This window comes from Lynx rufus, unplaced genomic scaffold, assembly GCF_022079265.1.
Source record: "Lynx rufus isolate CCGP_SWC_20201006 ecotype Redwood Valley unplaced genomic scaffold, mLynRuf1.p SCAF_15, whole genome shotgun sequence".
Taxonomy (NCBI): domain Eukaryota; kingdom Metazoa; phylum Chordata; class Mammalia; order Carnivora; family Felidae; genus Lynx; species Lynx rufus.
The window spans coordinates 61,977,198-61,995,714 of record NW_025814829.1 but is presented as its reverse complement, the minus strand read 5'-3'; the positions used below and the strand labels follow the sequence as shown (position 1 = coordinate 61,995,714).

Below are 18,517 nucleotides of genomic sequence, written 5' to 3'. Positions count from 1 at the left end.
TTACATAACATGCCTTTTCCTCAACAACAGATATTTACTAATCGTCTGCTTTTGGTGAGCAACTCAAAGGTCAAGAACATCGTCTCTTTTTAACATGCTCCTTTCCCATTCTCTATTAGACAGGTATGAAACTTGCAGAAATCGGCACCTTCAGTGGTTGTCGGATTCCACGTGGAAGCAGTGTCTGTACGTCAGCCACGAACTTGAACCGTTCGCTCTGCTGTGCGAGTCCCTTCTATCAAATGTGTCACAGTGGGACGCTTTCAAAAGCAGTAAGGCTGTCTATTGCCTGATGAGCCTGCCTTTCTCTCCAGAAAAGGCTCCAGCGGAGGAAAGGAAGAAACCACCGGAGGGAAGTAAGAGAGCATTCCACGTTCTGTTTACTCTGACCTAGTCGCGCGTGTGCGTGTGTGTGGACTGTCAGCTTACACACGTGGCTCGATATCTTAGGAGAAAATCGCAGGGAGGAACGTAGCTCAGCTGTGAGCCCGGCTCGTGTCGCTTAATGCAGGCTTCACGCGGGTCTCGCGACTGAGCATGAACTCGGGCAGCTCCTGCGCCACCCACCGCCACACGTGCACCCCACCCGTGTCCCATGGGTCGTTTTATGTAGCAGGTGCGCTCTGGAAGTCGCTCACTGTAGATGGCGCTGTTTTCGGCACACCTGTCCTGTCGCGTCTGCCCCTCGGGCGCCCTGCCCTGCTCGCTGCCCCCTGACCTCCACCCACATCCTAGCATGTCTCCCTCCACAGTCCTCTCCACTCTTCTTCCACATTCCTGTCACAGGATGCCACTCTGTCTCGCGGGAACCGACACATCCTTACAGGCATTTCCTTTGCTCTTTTTCCTTGGGACAGGCGGCCAGAAAGGGAACTCGTGGATCAAAAGCATATTATTTTTATGGTAATAGATTGCCGCTAGGTTGCTTGTCTGAGAAGTCCAGCATAATTTCTGTTTCCACCAGCGATACATGACTGCCTCTTTTCCAAGAGGGCTATTGATTTTTTGGTAACTTTTGCCAATCTGAAAACGTTAAGGTACTCTAACTTGGATTTCCTGGCCAGCACTACATTTAAGTACCTTCTCGGGTGTTTGTTGACCATTTGGATTTACCTGTTAATGTACTCGGCCCATTTTTCTACTGAATTGCTTATTCTTCTTTGGCCATCTGTAAGAACCCTACTGGTGTAATCGATGATCAGCTTTGTTTTGTTGAGGATGCTAACTTGTTCGTTCAAGTATTTTTACAAAGCGGTCACTGTCAGGTTGGATTTATCGATGGTGTCTGTGCCAGCCATGGTGAAGTGTCTGTGTGGCCAGTAGTCACGTCTATTTTTCTTTCTTTTACAGCTTCCTGATTTCCAGTTCTGATTTAGAAGCTCTCCTCCCCGCCCCCCCGCCCTGGTCATTATTTTGTAAAGTGAAGATCTTTTTATTTTATTTTTTTTTCAACGTTCATTTATTTTTGGGACAGAGAGAGACAGAGCATGAACGGGGGAGGGGCAGAGAGAGAGGGAGACACAGAATCGGAAACAGGCTCCAGGCTCTGAGCCATCAGCCCAGAGCCCGACGCGGGGCTCGAACTCACAGACCGCGAGATCGTGACCTGGCTGAAGTCGGACGCTTAACCGACTGCGCCACCCAGGCGCCCCAAGATCTTTTTATTTTAGGGGGAACAAAACGATGTATCCATTTGTAACTAGACTCTCATGTATCGTAGGCTTTTTTTTCTAAGACCAGCAAACCTATTTTCCCTCTATTCAAAAAAGCTATTTCTATAATCCAGGTTGTATTTAAGGGTAGACGCTGGGGAAGGGAAATACCTAGGGAGAGGAGGTGGGTAGAAACCATGACTGCGTCGGGGATGGCTGGAAGTGAAACCAGAAGGCTCCCCACCTCGTGGGGGCGGCTGAGCCCAGAGGACCCTGTGGCAGCATGAAACCACCAGATACGGAGAATAGTCAGTTTTTCCAAAATTTAGGAATCGTGTTGCATTTCCATTTAATTCTCATGTCCCATATCTGTTACGGGTAGATTATGAATAGAAATCTCTTTTTTGTATATATTTAAAAAAAAATTTTTTTTTAGTGTTTATTTTTGAGAGAGACAGAGACAGAGTGTAAGCACGGGAGGGGCAGAGAGAGAGGGAGACACAGAATCCGAAGCAGGCTCCAGGCTCTGAGCCGTCCGCACAGAGCCCGACGTGGGGCTCGAACTCACGGACGGCAAGATCGTGACCTGAGCCGAAGTCGGATGCCTAACCGACTGAGCCGCCCAGGCGCCCATGAATATAAATGTCTAACCCCTAGAGTTATCAGTGTGTATTCACCAGGAAAGCATGTATTCACATGCGGAGCAGGTTAGGAAGTGTCGGCCAAGCCCTGCTCCCTGGCCCGAGGTCCGCCTCACCTGTGACCTCGAGGACCCCTCAGGTCTTATAGGAATAAAGTTCGCTTTAAAAGAAGTCAGCCACGTCTAAAAAAAAATTGACAGTTTTATGCCAAAATTTTCATCGCGGTGTCTCTTTAGTGACCCAGGGCATTTGACTGTCCATCTCTGTGTCTCTCTCTAAATTTTATCTAGCTGAACTTCTGAATGAAGTTGAAGAAATATATAGTCCTGTGAATTTCCACTGGGAGAAACTCACTCCATTTCAAAGACTCATTCTGGTAAGATGCGCTACAAGAAAGTAGTGATGTTCTCAGAGTTTTGAGCACTTTACCAGTAACTGAAACCATGCAAATTTAAATTGTTATTAGCAAAATACGTGGATTTTACAAGTAATGTTGATGTTGGAGGGAAGCAGTGAGCTCCTTACTGTCTCTTTTGTGCGGAGGGTCCAGTCGGGTGGTTCTCCGCACCCTCCCCCCACCCTGCTCCCTCCCCCCCAGGGGGCGAGGACTTAGAAAGTGGGTACATTTGAGAGATGAACAGGCCTTCTCCCCAGCCCCTTTCAGGACCCGCCCACTTCTTCCAAGTACATCATCCTGGATTCATCCTTATCACCCAAAAAACTCTTTTCGTTTCCTCATCCACCATCTAGTTTAGTGATGGAGAAATCCCTCCTCTCTCTCCCACCTCCGCCCCGACTTCTGCAAACAGCAGCCTCGACAGCCGGTAACGCTTCGATTTCTGCCTTAAATTTTATTCTTGTAACACTTTAAAATTTACTCCAGAGGGTGATTGCCCCAAACACTGCATGTGGCTTATAGACATGTTCACTTTGTCTTGCTTGTCTCAACATTTCGAGTGTAATTTGTCCCAGACCAACCAGTGGATCTGAACCTATGGAGATCTTCCTTACGAGACTTCAAAGTCTCGAGGAAAGAGAACCAGACTAACACAAAGATACATTTAAGCCGTATTAACACGAATGCTGGGCACCAGTCTGCGGGTAGGACTCCCCTTGTGGAAGAAGCGATGTGCGCACGCGCACAGAGAATGGAAGGAGCCGCAAGAAACGACAGTGGTCTTCTAGAAAATAGGGCCTTCATTTTTCAACTTCTGCCTTTTCGTATCACTCGAGTTTTATGTAGCCAGTATGTATGACCTTCACGGCGAAATTAACTGGTCGTTAAGGCCTCTGCTACATTTCCTTGGCCCGGTAAGCGCCAGATGATCTCCGCTCGTGACCTGCAAACGTTGTGAGTACACTGATCCCGCTTCCCAAACCCACAGTCAGAAGACCTGGTCTGATAAAGTGTTGCATGTACGTACAAAGAAACTGGTTAGGATATTTGAAACGGGGTCTGACCTGTAAGAGTCAGAAACTGAGACGCCCCCTGCGAGATGAAGCGAGACTAGATTAGAAAGAAGGCGGGGCGCCCGGGGAAGGACGATACCGCAGAGCCCCATCAGGACAAGGCCCGGTCCGGTCAGCGCACCGCTCCCCATCGCGACGGCCTGCCAGACAGGAGAGCGGCCGGGAACGATGGCGACGGGGGGGCATGGATGCCAGGAAACTTTCCAGAACTGCTCGTGGCTGCTTGGAAAAGAGTTCAGCACACCCCCGACCTACAGTGCTGCTCTGTTGGCCAGTAAAGTAAGGGGGGCGGGGGGTACACTCACATCTGGGAGCACAGACCCTCGGCGGTGACACCCTCGGTGGTGACGTGTCGGGGCCACACCTCACTGTCTGCTGGCCTCAGCTGATTCTAACGCTTCCACTCACTGGACACACTGGCCGAGCTTGGCCCTTAGACCCCAGATGCTGCGTGTGCGGCCGATACCCATTTAAAAATATACACACACAGGGGCGCCCGGGGAGGGGCTCAGTGGGTTCAGCGTCCGACTCTTGATTTCGGCTCAGGTCACGATCTCTCAGTTTGTGAGATCGAACCCCGTGTTGGGCTCTGTGCTGACAGTGCAGAGCCTGCTTGGGATTCTCTCTCTCCCTCTCGCTCTGCCCCTCCGCCCCCCTCAAAATAAATAATAAATTTTGTAAAGACTTGAAAGAAAAATATATATAGACACACACATACATGCTCCACTTAAGTCAAATAAAAATTAAGATTAATTTTTCCAAGAAATAACGGAAAAGATTCGAATTTGACGTATTTTTTTTTTAATTTTTTTTTTCAACGTTTATTTATTTTTGGGACAGAGAGAGACAGAGCACGAACAGGGGAGGGGCAGAGAGAGAGGGAGACACAGAATCGGAAACAGGCTCCAGGCTCTGAGCCATCAGCCCAGAGCCCGACGCGGGGCTCGAACTCACGGACCGCGAGATCGTGACCTGGCTGAAGTCGGACGCTTAACTGACTGCGCCACCCAGGCGCCCCTCGAATTTGACGTATTGATCACATGTATTATGTTAAACAGTGACTTTGCCGATATTTGACGGATTCGACATGTAAAAATGGCAACTTCCCACGGTCCAGCCCAGGGCACCCTCACAGACCCACATGGTTTCAGCTTTGCCTTAACTGACAGACTCTCTGATGCTGAAAATGCTCAGGACAGAATCCATGGTCAGTTCCCAGAGAGCACAGAAGTGGCTCGTTTGAAACGATTTTCATGCCGAAGGTGTTTCCTCCGAGAGGTGCAGTGATTTCTTCCGACGGGCCCTGAGCCCCTCTACTCACCACGTGGACGCGGTTTCCAAAACCTTTCGGTCCCGCTAGAGTTCTTTCCGGATCCGCACCCAGCTTGCTGGGCTGTTTATCTCCGTGTTGTTACTAGAGGAGCCAGGGCGCTCCTGACTTCCATCCACACGCGGTGGGGTCTTCCTGCTCCAGACGCAGACAGCGGGGAGGACGCGCCCACGAGAAATCGGGGACCATAACCTGGATCTCACGTCCGAGGCAAGATCTCTGTCAGAGTGTGAGGGACAGAGGCCCCGAGGAAGGGCCACGTGAGGGCCCCCGAGCGGTGGCCGCGGTCTCCCCACCGCACAGACCCGCCCGCTGCAGTTTCCCAGAACGAGGGACACCGCAGAGCTCCGGGGACGAGAACGACGAACGCCTCCTTGTTTGGTTCTGTTTTGCCACAGGGAACGTGCCTTTGGTGCTTTCTCTTTCAGATCAAAATTCTTCAGCCGGAGCAGCTAAAGAATTCAGTGAGAAGGTTTGTGACTGAAAAAATGGGAGATGAGTATGCTCTCAGGACTGGAATTCGTTTGCAAGAGTCCTATGAGGGATCTAGTGTCACAACGCCACTGATACTTCTGCACTCCCACGGAAAGAGGCCCGTGCGGCGCTCACCAAACGGGACGCCGGGGGCTCCGTCGGCGAGGCGTCCGACTCTGGGTTTCGGCTCGGGTCACGATTTCATGGTTCGTGAGTTCAAGCCCCACGCCGGGCCCTGTGGTGACGGCGTGGAGCCTGCTTGGGATTCTCTCTCTCTCTCTCTCTCTCTCTCTTTCTCTCTCTCCCTCTCTCTCTCTCTCTCTCTCAAAATAAATAAACTTTAAAAAAAAAAGGCATAGAGAAGTAGGTTCTGTGTTGGGTATTTTTATGTTTAAAGTCTTTTCCTATTCTTACTTACATATTTGGGGAAAGGGACAGATTAAGACGTTAAGTTATATGAAGACTGAATGTTTCCAAAAGTGTAAAAGAACAAAGAAGAATACAATTTCCCAGATTCATAACATAACCGTGGAAAAACTTACCGGTGCCAATTTTCTGTGCAGAAAATATCTCCTAAACTCATATTCTTGATCTGGAAGTTGGGATTGCCCTTGTATTTATCAACTGTTTTAATATGTTGGCTCATGAATATGTATATAAAACAAACCATCAGAAAGCGGCCCCGTCCACCCAGCCCTTGTATTCCTCAAAGCTCCAAATGCTTTTTCCCTTGTCTTTGCCCAACAGACCCTAAGCGAAGTATTTTAACTCACCTTTTATTCTTCATCATCTCCAGATCAAATATGTCTTTAGAATTCACCATTTTCAAACTTTGATTCTCTTAGGCAAAAAAGACTTAGGAAAGTGTGTCCTTGTGGAGGCTTTGTCTCTCTAACCTGTCATGTAAAGCAGCCACTCTGTGCCTGACACACTCATAGTAGGTGCTGTGCATTTCCTGAGGACGTAGCCCAGGGTGGCTGTTGGGGCTCCAGCCCTTACGCCCACACTCCAAACAATATATAGAATGGGAGAAAAGAAGTATTACACAACAATTCAACAAACTGCTACCAACTTAGATGCCCATACTTAGCTGCTAAAAATGAAGTATTTCAGCTGGGGACACAGTCATCTTGGGTAACATTGGGGTCAGCTGCTAAGGTGAGGGGGACAACTAGATGCTGGAGCAGATAACCAGCAGTCACTGCTGTAGGTAGGTACTGTCACCCCCATACGTTAGAAAACCCAGGCCACCCAGTTAGTAGCAGAACCAAGATCTGAACTCCGTGTTTGATCCAAACCCTGTAGTTTCCCCTCTGTGACTGCGCCTCCTGCCACAACCCCATCATACTAGGTTGCGTTTTTTTTAAGAGGGAACGAAATGTATTTACAACCGGGTGCACGTTTCCACGTTGTTACAGGGACTGACCTCGCCAACATGCTCCTGAAGTTTGCGCAAGAGTTGAAAGGAAGAACGCAGCACGTGACGGTGCTTTCCCTGGGCCGTGGCCAGGCCGCTAAGGCAGAAGAGGTCATTGTGAAGGCCCTGAGCAGCCCCACACAGTGGGTCTTCCTCCAGAACTGCCATCTCGCCACGTCGTTCATGCCACGGCTCTGCTCCATCATAGAATCGTAAGAGGCTTACGTGTATTTGTAAGGGATCCGCTAAGTACCAAAACAGTGGGATGAGGGGCGCCTGGGGGGCTCCATCGGTTGAGCCTCCGACTCTTGATTCCGGCTCAGGTCATGATCTCACGGTTCACGAGTTCAAGCCCCGCGTCGGGCTCCGTGCTGACAGTGTGGAGCCTGCTTGGGATTCTCTCTGCCTCCCCCTCTCTCTGCCCCTCCCTCCTCCCTCTCTCAAAATAAATAAATAATCTTTAAAAAAAAAAAAACAGAGAAAAACAATGAGGTGAAAGTGGAAATGAACGCATTTAAGCAATAATAAAATAACGTGCCGGGCCACTCGGGGGAAAATTAAGCTTTCTTACCTGGGTTCTTTTTGCCCCAAGAACTTTAAAACTCCACTAAGAATACGTCGGTTTTACAGGGAAAAAAAGCCTCCCTGACTGTTGCTCTCCATTCCGTTGCCCACTTTCTCCTCCTCAGCCCTCCCTCTCAGCAGAAAACATGCCCCACGCACACACGTGTGCATCCAAACCATAGATTTTAACATTCTACACGATTCCAAACAGCTCCTGTCCCTCCTTTCTGGCCTATCCTTAGCGCTTCCTCTGACTTTCTCTGGCTCCGTCCCGTTGCAAAGAGACAAGCTCACTCAGGCAGAAGCTGCCCGGGGCTGGGGCTTCTTGTTGGCGGTGGAAGTATCTGGAAGGTAGTTATGCTAACACGGAGCGGCGGTGGGCGGGGTTTAAACTGGTCGAGTTTTAACCGGTTGCCATCGATAGTTTTCTCTCCAACGGTTCACTTGTGTCGGCCTCACCTGGGTGGTCGCGCTGTCCTGTGAGTGTGTGCGCATGTGTGTGTGTAAGGCCCTCCCCTTCACACTGTGTTCTAAGGCTGGGCACACCCACAGGGAACCAGAAGCCAAACGCACCTGCCTCGATTAAATTTCTAAAAGCTTCGCTAGGATCGTCCGTTCTGTTCTGACTCCTGTGCCTTCAACAGTTTACAGAGTTCTTAATAATTTCCTTCTCGTATGTACTTTGTCATTTAAGAGCCAGAAGACAAGACTGCTCAGTGGTGTAATTTCAGTACTTGTAAACCTTGGGAGGTGACATGATAATTCCCACCACGCCCCTCATTCATTAGTCATTCGAACACTACCAACAGGGCACCTGCCAAGAAGCAGTCTAGGGACTGTGCGCGGGAGGGACCAGTCGACGTCGGTCAGCCTTCCAAAGTGCATTAAGATCGAGAACAACAGAATGGCAGATAGCAATGTATCATTTAAAAAAAAGAGACTAGTTGGGGCGCCTGCGAGGCTCAGTCGGTTGAGCGTCTCGGTTTCGTCTCAGGTCATGATCGCACAGTTTGTGAGTTCAAGTCCAGCATCGGACTCAGCACCCGTGCAGAGCCTGCTTGGGATCCTCTCTCTCTCTCTCTCTGCCCTTCCCCTGCTCTCTCTCTCTCCCTCTCTCAAAAATAAATGAATAAATAACCTTAAAAAAAAAAACTTTTAAAAAAAGAAAAAGAGAAATTGGAGGAATGTTCTTCAGAACAGAATTTCAGAAGCTTAATAAAAGTAGTTAACAGCACATAAAAAAAAAAAGCAGTCTATGTAGTCAGAGTATAATTAAGAGGAATTCACACTTCTTTATCAAATCAAGCCTTTAAGGGTTTAAGACTACAGCCTACTGGGGCGCCTGGGTGGCGCAGTCGGTTAAGCGTCCGACTTCAGCCAGGTCACGATCTCGCGGTCTGTGAGTTCGAGCCCCGCGTCAGGCTCTGGGCTGATGGCTCAGAGCCTGGAGCCTGTTTCCGATTCTGTGTCTCCCTCTCTCTCTGCCCCTCCCCCGTTCATGCTCTGTCTCTCTCTGTCCCAAAACTAAATAAACGTTGGAAAAAAAAAATTTTTTTTAAATAAAAAAAAGACTACAGCCTACTATGGGAGAGAAAACTGTGAAGCAAATTTCTTAGATTTAAGAGTTAAGGAAATGTGTTCACAACATATTACTAAGGAAAACTATCGGGCTACAAACCGTATTACAGTGTACTGTTTTTATTTAAAAAAAGAGAAAGAGAAAAGGAAAGGCGTACTTATACCTAGTTAGTGGGATTTTACTGGGTGGGTGTTTATTCTGAGAGAGAGAGAGAGAAAACACAAGTAGGGGAGGGGCAGAGAGAGAGGCAGAGCAAACCCCAGGTCAACTCCGAGCTCGGTACGGAGCCCGACGTGTGGCTCGAACTCAACCAACGGTGAGATCGTGACCTGAGCTGAAACTGAGTGAGAGGTTCGACCAGCTGAGCCAGCCAGAGCCCCAGGGTTTTAGTTTATTTTTGTTTTTCTGTTTAATTCTGTGTTTGATTTTTGTTGTTGTTGTCTTTTGGGTTCTGTGGGGTTGTTTCATTGTTCATTTATTTTGCTTTTGTTGTTTGGATTTGTTTTGCACATTTGACAAAAATAATCAGACATGCAGAAAAGCTGCACGAACAGGATGACCGCTCCCCTCCCCTGCCCTCTGGTTCCCGGTTGTTAACATTGGCCATTTCTTGTCTTTCTCTTGTTCATGCATTTGTACGTAATTCTTTTCTGAATCATTGGAAGTCAGCTGAGAACATGATGCCGCTTGGTGCCTCAGACACGCCAGTGTGCTCACCGATGATCTGATCACCTCAGTCCTACCTAGCCCGCTGGCCCCCAAATAACATCTTTTACTGCAAAAAAAAAAAAAAAAAAAAAAAAAAGAAAGAAAGAAAGAAAGAAAAAAAGAAAGAAATTCTGGTCCAGGTTCTCATTCAGGATTTTTCATTGCATTCAGCTGTCTTGGCTCTTAGATCCTCCTTATTCTAGATCGTTCCTCAGTCTTTGTCTTTCATCACTTGGACGGTTCTGAAAAGTACCAGCCCGTTCCATCCGTTTGGTTTGCCTGCTGTTTTCTCACGGTCAGACTGTGGTTACGCGGTATTGCAGAAAAGCCACACAGCACGTTTGTGTCCCTGGTGCATCGTATCGAGAGCACACAGTTGGGATTTTTTTTTTAATTTTTAACGTCTATTTTTGAGAGAGAGAGCATGCGAGCTGGGAAGGGGCATAGAGAGAGGGAGACACAGAATCCGAAGCAGGGTCCAGGCTCCGGGTTGTCAGCACAGAGCCCGACGCGGGGCTCAAACTCACGAACCGTGAGATCATGACCTGAGCCGAAGTCGGGCGCTCAACCGACTGAGGCACCCAGGCACCACCATTGGGAATTTTTGACTGAATTATGGCTTTATTATTTGCCAAACAGTGACTTTCTAATTCCACAATTCCTTCTAAATTTATTAAGTGATGTTCTTTCCTAAGGAGGAGGCTCACCTTCTCCTGCATTTATTCATTGGCTTCTTTGTATCAATCATGTTCCTGTTTTATTCGATGGATAATCTGTGGCCACCGTCCCTTATTTCGACGTTGTTGTTCCAGATTTGCCCGGGGAAACGCTTCACTCACTTTGTTCTTAATTTGTACTTTTTCCAAGGATTTTTGCAGTGCGCACTCCTGAGCTTAGGTGGAAAAACTGCTTTTCAGAGCTGGGCCTTACTGGGTCTTATGCAAATCCCTGCGTCGCAGGAGAGGGAGAGCTGGGGGGCTCGTACACGGTTATTTAAATGAGCTCTAGGTCGCTTCCAACGTAGAGATTCTGGGATTCCTAAAAACATGTTGGTTTGGCTTGACTATTTTTATCACCCTTCTGTTTTGCAGCTTTAATAGCCCAGATGTGACAGTGGACCCCGAGTTCAGGCTGTGGTTAAGCTCAAAGCCGGGCGGTCCTTTCCTGATTCCTGTTCTTCAGAGGAGCTCAAAGGTGCGGACAAAGCAGGACGGGGCTTGGTATGGACTGAGGAACACTGACTGTACATTGTCTCGTGTTCATAACTCGGATTTCGAAGAGGGTGCTGCGTGTGGCACGCTGAGTCTCTCCTCTGCGCTCGGCCCTGCGCTGTGGTCCAGGGGGGACACTAACACAGCAGGCCAGATCCCTGCTTCCAAGAGACTCACGGTTCGCGGGACATTTTCTCAAACAGGGATGCACCTGTGAACCGGAGCACGGGATCCGTGTCCTCTGCCTGGCCCTTTGGCCCAGGCTTTTCCTGCCTCCGCTGCCCTGTCACCCCACAGCTCATTCTCTGGAAAGGCTCTGGCAGACAGCAGCCAGAGAGCAGGTGTTGGGGACAGGGGCCCGAAGGGCGGCCTCGCGGAACATTTCACCTCAAGCAGGTCCCTCGCTGCGGTTAGCAAGCCACGGCTGCACGTCAGATATTAGCGACTTTCTTCCCCAGAGTCACGCTTTCTCTCTGCCTCTCTCCCCACCTGCCCCCGCTCTCCCTCCCGCCTTCCCCCTCACATATGCTTCCTTACGCGGGTGCGAGACACGAGCAGGAGTCTCCAAAGAGCAGTAATGACAGGGAACACAACGAAAATTCCTCATTTCCGCATGCGCGGGGCTTTCTCAGCCAAACTTGCTGGCCATCTGCAGTGAAGGGGATTCGAAAGGTCAGCATGCTGGGAGGTACGGAACACCCACTCCACTGGGCGCTCTCCAGGCCCCGGGCCGCAGTGTGAGAGTCTTAGGCTCCGGGGCGGGGACCGGTCCCTCCTTCTCTCTCCCCGGAGAGGATCTGATTGTGCTCCCCAGCAAACCCGCGTTTCTCTATCCCCGGAAGGAGGGGCTGCTGTGCCGGACACTGGCCGTTCCAGATAAGCAGCGAGGTCCTCTTCCGGGACACGGACCCCGCTGCACACTCAGGATACATCCGACTCCCACTGGGCGGCCCTGGGGGGCATCAGAGCCTGGCACCAGGAGCGGCTCTGCGAGTGGTCGGTCTGAGCCTTGACCCAGAAACCTGCTGTTCACGTACACACGTGTCCGTGTATCACCTACGCGATCCCACCCACGGATCCTCACACGTGCACACGCACACAGCTTGTATGTGTTTGTGTACAATGTGCAGACGAGGGAGCTTTGCAGACACCTCACGGTTTCAACAGTTAACAGCCACGCTCTTTTTTTTTTTTTTAATTTTTTTTAATGTTTATTGATTTTTGAGACAGAGACAGAGCATGAACAGGGGTGGGTCAGAGAGAGAGAGGGAGACACAGAATCTGAAACAGGCTCCAGGTTCTGAGCTGTCAGCACAGAGCCCGACGCGGGGCTCGAACCCACAGACTGTGAGATCATGACCTGAGCCAAAGTCGGATGCCCAACCGACTGAGCCACCCAGGCGCCCCCCACACTCTTTTTTTTAAATTGAGTCCTATCTTCTTTTTTTGAAGTTTATTTATTTACTTATTTGGAGAGAGAGGGAGAGAGAAAGAGAAACATCCCAAGCAGGTTCCGCGCTGTCAGCACAGAGCCCGACAGGGAGCCCGAACCCACGACCCCGGGATCACGACCTGAGCCGAAATCGAGAGTCGGACGCTCAGCTGACTGAGCCACCCAGGCGCCCGACGGTGTTACACTTTTCGTTTTAAAATCTGAATTGGGACAGTAGGAAATCTGGTACAGTCCTCTTACGGAAACTTTCAAGTGAAAAAAGAATTAACCCGGGATTTTTGTTTTGCCCTCTTAGCCAGTTCCCTGCCCCGCTCTGTCCCCTCTAGACCTGGTGCCTGTGTCTCACGTGCTGTCCTTCTCACACCTGTTCTCCAGATTGCAGTGGAAAATCCGCAAGGATTGAAAAGTAACTTACTGCAGACGTTTGGATACAGTGGCAGTGGAGTGGTGACAGAAGAGACATTTGAAAAACTGGACTGTGGACCGTGGTGGAAAAAGCTTTTATTCGGCTTATGTTTTTTCAGTGCTCTAATCAATGAGAGAAAAAATTATGGAACACTGGGCTGGAATATTGCTTACAAATTTAGTTCTTCAGACTTGGAGGTAAGTGCCATACCTTCAAAATAAACAGTAACAACAAATGAATAACAATATATACAAAGTACACGGACACTGAGTGTTTTTCCCCGTGAACTCCGTAACTAGGTAACAAAGGCTAATGTTTCAAAGCTTGGATCTCCCCTCCGGCTTTTCTGGAAACAGTTCACAGCTCTCCCGCTTATAGATGTACCAGTGTTTACTCTGTTGGGCGAGCTCATTAACTCTCAGGGTCTTGGTCCTGGACCAAGGAAGGAAAAAGCAGGATGAGGGAAGGCAAGTCAGATGTTACACCCACTCGAAAGGGCACCGAACGAGGCAGGCTAATTAACATAGGTCACGTAGCACAGTGCGTGACTCACAGAAACCGCTCGAAATGTTTGCGGTTTCTGCTGGATTTGTGTCAAGTAGGAGAGAGCGCACTGACCCACTGGGGGGGGGCGGGGAACAGCTTAGGAGTCTTTCTTTACTATTCTCTGTCTAGAACCTTCTCTCTGCTTCCTAATGCATGGTGGTTTTTATTGCTAAGGTAAACATGTGGCGACGCCTGCTTAAACTTTCGCCAGGTTAGGGGCGCCTGGGTGGCTCAGTCGGTTAAGCATCCGACTTCAGCTCACATCACGATCTCGCGGTCCGTGAGTTCGAGCCCCGCGTCGGGTTCTGGGCTGATGGCTCAGAGCCTGGAGCCTGTTTCCGATTCTGTGTCTCCCTCTCTTTCTGCCCCTCCCCCGTTCATGCTCTGTCTCTCTCTGTCTCAAAAATAAATAAACGTTAAAAAAAATTTTTTTTAAATAAAAAAAAATAATAATAATAAACTTTCGCCAGGTTAGATTATAGGCCAAAAACCTGAGCAAAATCTTGATGCCGCCTCTGGGTGTCAATCACCTAGGCCCACCCGGACGGGCGCCCTCCCGCCTCTTCTGCATCCTCATTGGGCTTCTCGGCGCTCACGCCCCCTGCAAGTCAGAGTATGTGCCTCTGCCCCTCACCAGACAGGACACCGAACGGCTGTGCTCTGGGCTTCTGTCAAGGGATATGGGCTCAAGCACTTTGTCCAAACCCCACTCAGTCAGCAGGCCTGACTGACAACACATTGGGGGAAATACCTGTGGCATCTACTATGTCAATGGCTAATATGCCAATATGCTAACTGTATGAGGATTCCTTGTAAATTAAGAAGAGAAAGAAGACACCCCAATGGGTGAAGGACGCGGAAAGGCAGTTCACAGTATGAATACAAAAAGGCAATCAGATGATGAAACTTTGTTCAATTTCATTAGTAGTCGTGCTGTTCATTTTACATATCAACTTGACTGGACCCCAAGACCCCCAGGTATTTGGCCACACGTTGTTTTGAGTATGTTTGTGAGGATGTTTCTGGGTGAGATTCATATTCAAACCGGTAGGTCATAAAGCAGATCCCTCTCCCCGAAGTGGGTGGGCCTCGCACAATCGGTCGAAGGACTGACTAGAACAGAAAGGAAGTCCTCCTGCCTGTCTGCCTTTGAGCCGGAACACTGGCTTTTTCCAGCCTCTGGACTTGAACTGAAACATCGGCTCTTTCGGGGCCTCCAGACAGGAAGTGCACCGTCGTCTCTCCTGCGTCCGCGGCCACAGGTCTGGAGATCTGTCAGTCTCCGTAATTACGTGAGCCAGGTCCTAACAGCAAGTCTCTCTGCATGTGTGCTCCTCACTTGGCTCTCTGGAGAACACGGACTCCTACAGCCGTCAGGGAAATGCTCGTTAGAGCCGCAGTGAGATCCCACCTTTCGCGACCACAGTGGCTAAAACAACGGCACAGAGAGGCAGGAACTGTCACTAACTTTCTGGAAGGCAACTTGGTAATCTGTATCAAAATTCTTCAAAGAATTCCTATTATCGTTGATGTAGAAAGAAAGAGTCACATTGATAGGACCGATCAGGAAAATTGGTTATAACCGAGCCCGTCAGCAGGATTTCATTCTGCGTGTGTATATAATTCATCTCTCTTACAGATGATTTTCTAGAAAATGTATCCTAAACCACCTGCACGGGAACGGACCGTAGGAAGTGGGTGGCCCGGTGTCAGCAGGTCTTCTGTCGCCCCAGAGTGTGTGTGAACTTGGCGCAGGCTGGCATGCCCGGGGTGCTGATGCTCTCTTGGCATTTTGCAGAGAGGCTTGCTCAAGCCGGACGCAGCTGGCTACATCATGGCGCTGTCGTCCAGAAGAGGACAACCTTCCCTCCCCTCCGTCCGTCCCCCTCTCTGTGCGGCGCGTGCGACAGCAGCCTTGCCAGTGGGAGGGAAACACCCTGCAGGTGCCGAGCCGACGGTCTGGAAGTTCTGGAAGCTTTGCGGGAAACTGGATTTATGCACAGCCCCCCTCCTTAAGGAAGTGGGAACTTCTAGTTCCCTGGGAAGTTGAGTTTGGACACAGCTCCCCCCACTAGGGGGAGCGCCCGGCCAGCCAGCCGGGTCAGGCAGCTCGGGGTGTCCTGGGGGACCCTCAAGGTGACCGTGTCTACTGGCCCACGGGGCCAAGCACCAGTGCATTCTCCACCACACACAGGCTACGGCCCCCGAAAGCCCCCCAAAACCTGGGCCTGAGCCCCAAGGGCAAGACCGAGAAAATCACATACCTAATGCGATCCAGTGGCCAGAGAGAGAAAGAACAGGAAATGGAACAAGCAATGGAACAGAAAATTGTAAGAGCCCGAAAGGATCTACACGCTTCGCACACACACACGTATTTCACACACATGATGTTTGTAAGTGAGCCCGTGTCAGTTTCTTTTTACCTTCTTGACGGAAGAGGCAGCAAGATGGTGAAACTGACTTCTAAAAATATAGGAAAGAAGTTTCTGGAAATAGAGGGAGAGAGAGAGAGTCATGAAATACGATTGCCAAGTCGCATCCCAAACTGATAAATGCCCTACAGGCAATAAAGCCGTGCCTCTGGTCTGTAATTTTGTTGATGAGCCGGACACCGTTTGTGTGTCTGAGGGACAGAATTCCTCCGCGTTCTTCTCAGAAGGAAGCACATGCAGGCCGTCGGCTTTCTGTAAACTGGGCTCGGACAGAACTCTGGGTGCTCTGACCAACAGCACGTCAGAACACGAGTGGGTGCTCCTGGAGCACTTGAGCGTCCGTGAAAGAGCGCCGGATGCTGCCCCCGCGTGACGTGGAACAGATGTGTGCTCGCCCTTCGGCCTCCTCCCCCGTTTTGGAGTTTTTACTTTCGTCCTAACGGCTCTGGTTATGATTTGCATAACCTCCAAAGGTTATTCGTTATCACAAAACAACAGGGCGGGGGTCGGGGCGTTTGGCCCCGGTTTGCAGGGGCAGGCCAGAGGCGCATCGGGGCCCAGGCCCCGCACCCCGTCGTCAGCAGACGCCGCGCACCGAGACTTATGAGCTGAACACGGAATGAGACGGGGGGTCGGTGAGGGGGGACGGTGGTGGTGGTGCAAAGTCGAGTCAACGGCTGGGAAGATCAGATAGAAGGAACACCCCGAGCACGAGAAGGAAATGACAAAACGATGGAGATCACGAGGGACAATTAAGATGTCTGAAGAGTAACCTCACCTTCAAACGACAGGGATTCTGGCCGAGAAGATGGAGAAAAACAAAGTAGGAAGAAAGAGGTTTTACTTTCCCCCCAACTGACGACAACAGATGGACAACAGATCGGAGTCTGCAGACTGAGAACGCTCACAGAGCCGGCACGAGCTGTGAGGACCCCTGGTGGCGCTAGGCTGGTCAGGGGTCCCGCCAGAAGGCAGTGGGGGAGCAGGCACGGCCAGCCCCGAGAAGGCTGTGTGGGGGTCCCGCAGTGGGGGGTGATTCCTGCATGGGGTCCTGCACAAAGGGAAGTCCTGCGGGGGGGGGGGAGGGTCCTGCAGAGGGGGTTCCTGCACGGTGGGGGGGGGGGGGGGCGGGAGGGGTTCCTGCACAGCCCAGCCTGGCTCTGGCTCTCGTCCTTGCAAACTCGGTAGCAGCTGTGTGCGACCGCATCAGGGCCGAGGCGGAGACACAATGAAGGGAAGTGGCCGGGTGGGGAGTGTGGAGAGCAGGAAATCTGTGGCCTGGCCGCGTTGTTAAATCTAAATAGACAATAATGAACTGTTGAGCGCCAGTGGTCTAAGTGCTAACACAGATGATTTAAAAGGAAGGCTCGTGCTACAAGAAAAGTCCCGTAATCGTCTTAGGCTAAAAACACTAACCTCTCTCAGCGGAACCCAGAGGTCGGGGAGAAGGGGCACGCGTGCACCGGGGTCCCGCGAGGACAGGAAGGGGAGGCCGGGCGGGCAGAGGAAGAAGCGGGAACTGTTCCCACTAGGGGCGGGGAAGTAACTGTCGTCTTCTCGTCACTTGAAAAAAGAAATGTTAATAAGACTCGAAGGAACGGAAAGGTTGCCTGTGTCTAAATCAGCAAAGAAGAGAGAGGAAAATAGCCATTGGACCAACCTGTCAGAAATAAGGAGGGAGAGAAACAACAAAGTAAATAAATGGTAGCAAAGTAATACGGAAGGAATCTTCTCAGGCTGTGTCTGAAACGTGAGCGGGCCACATTCCCTCTCTAGGAGGCACGTGCAATTTATAAGAAGAACACTTATGTTATCGAAGACAGTTAAAAACTGCCAAGAAAATAAAAGCAGCGAGAAAGCAGGAATGGCAATGTTACCATCAGACAAGACGGGATTGAATCTGAAAAAGCACCAAAGAGCAGGAGGAGGACATTTGTGAGGAAACAACGGTGTGAAAACCGGTAACTTCTGTGGAGAGTGTTCTGTGGACTGATGAACTTGAGCCTCACGTCGGCCCTGGGAAGAGGGTCGTCCTCCCGCATTTGAGGCTGAGGGAGCTGCGGGAACCGACAGGATTCGAACACAGGCGGCCTGGCTTTGGAGTCTGTGCGCTCGGACATTACACGCTCTGGTCCCGACACGTGGCAGACCGTAGCCTACGGTAGCACGTGTGCACAAACGTGCGTGTGGGTGCGTGGGGACGCGTACATGCCTGTGCGTGCTACGGGTGTGTGCTCCTGTGTAACCACTAGGGGGGATTTCAAATCCCCTTTCGGAATTAGGGCGCTCCCATAAGCAAGAGTAAGACAGATAATAGAATAATGTAAGCAACAAATTCGATTAAGAAGAGTTTTGTAGAACCCAACATCCCTCCAGTAGGCAGCACACGTTTTTCTTCATACATCCAAGGAACTCGTAGAAAGTTCAGCCAGGAGCACGGCCACGGAATAAAATCTTTAATTACTGTGTGGGCCGCATTCTCGGATCGTAATCTAGTAAGTAATAAAAATTCGACCCCAAAGATCTTAAGGTGGAAATTAAGAAACATGCCTGGAGAGAAGTCTTTTATCGAAGAGGATGTTCAAAGGAAAAATCACAAAGTATCTCAAACACAAAGGAAATGAGATACTTCAC

General features: G+C 50.2%; 1 protein-coding gene across 1 annotated transcript in view; it reads left to right on the top strand.

Moving 5' to 3' along the window:
- Positions 1-18,517, top strand: part of DNAH14 (dynein axonemal heavy chain 14) — a 312,531-nt gene that overhangs the window by 259,049 nt on the left and 34,965 nt on the right. The window contains 6 exon segments of the mRNA XM_047076479.1: positions 124-356; positions 2,584-2,669; positions 5,522-5,677; positions 6,985-7,196; positions 10,927-11,029; positions 12,875-13,102. Coding sequence (XP_046932435.1) covers positions 124-356; positions 2,584-2,669; positions 5,522-5,677; positions 6,985-7,196; positions 10,927-11,029; positions 12,875-13,102 — 1,018 coding nt within the window.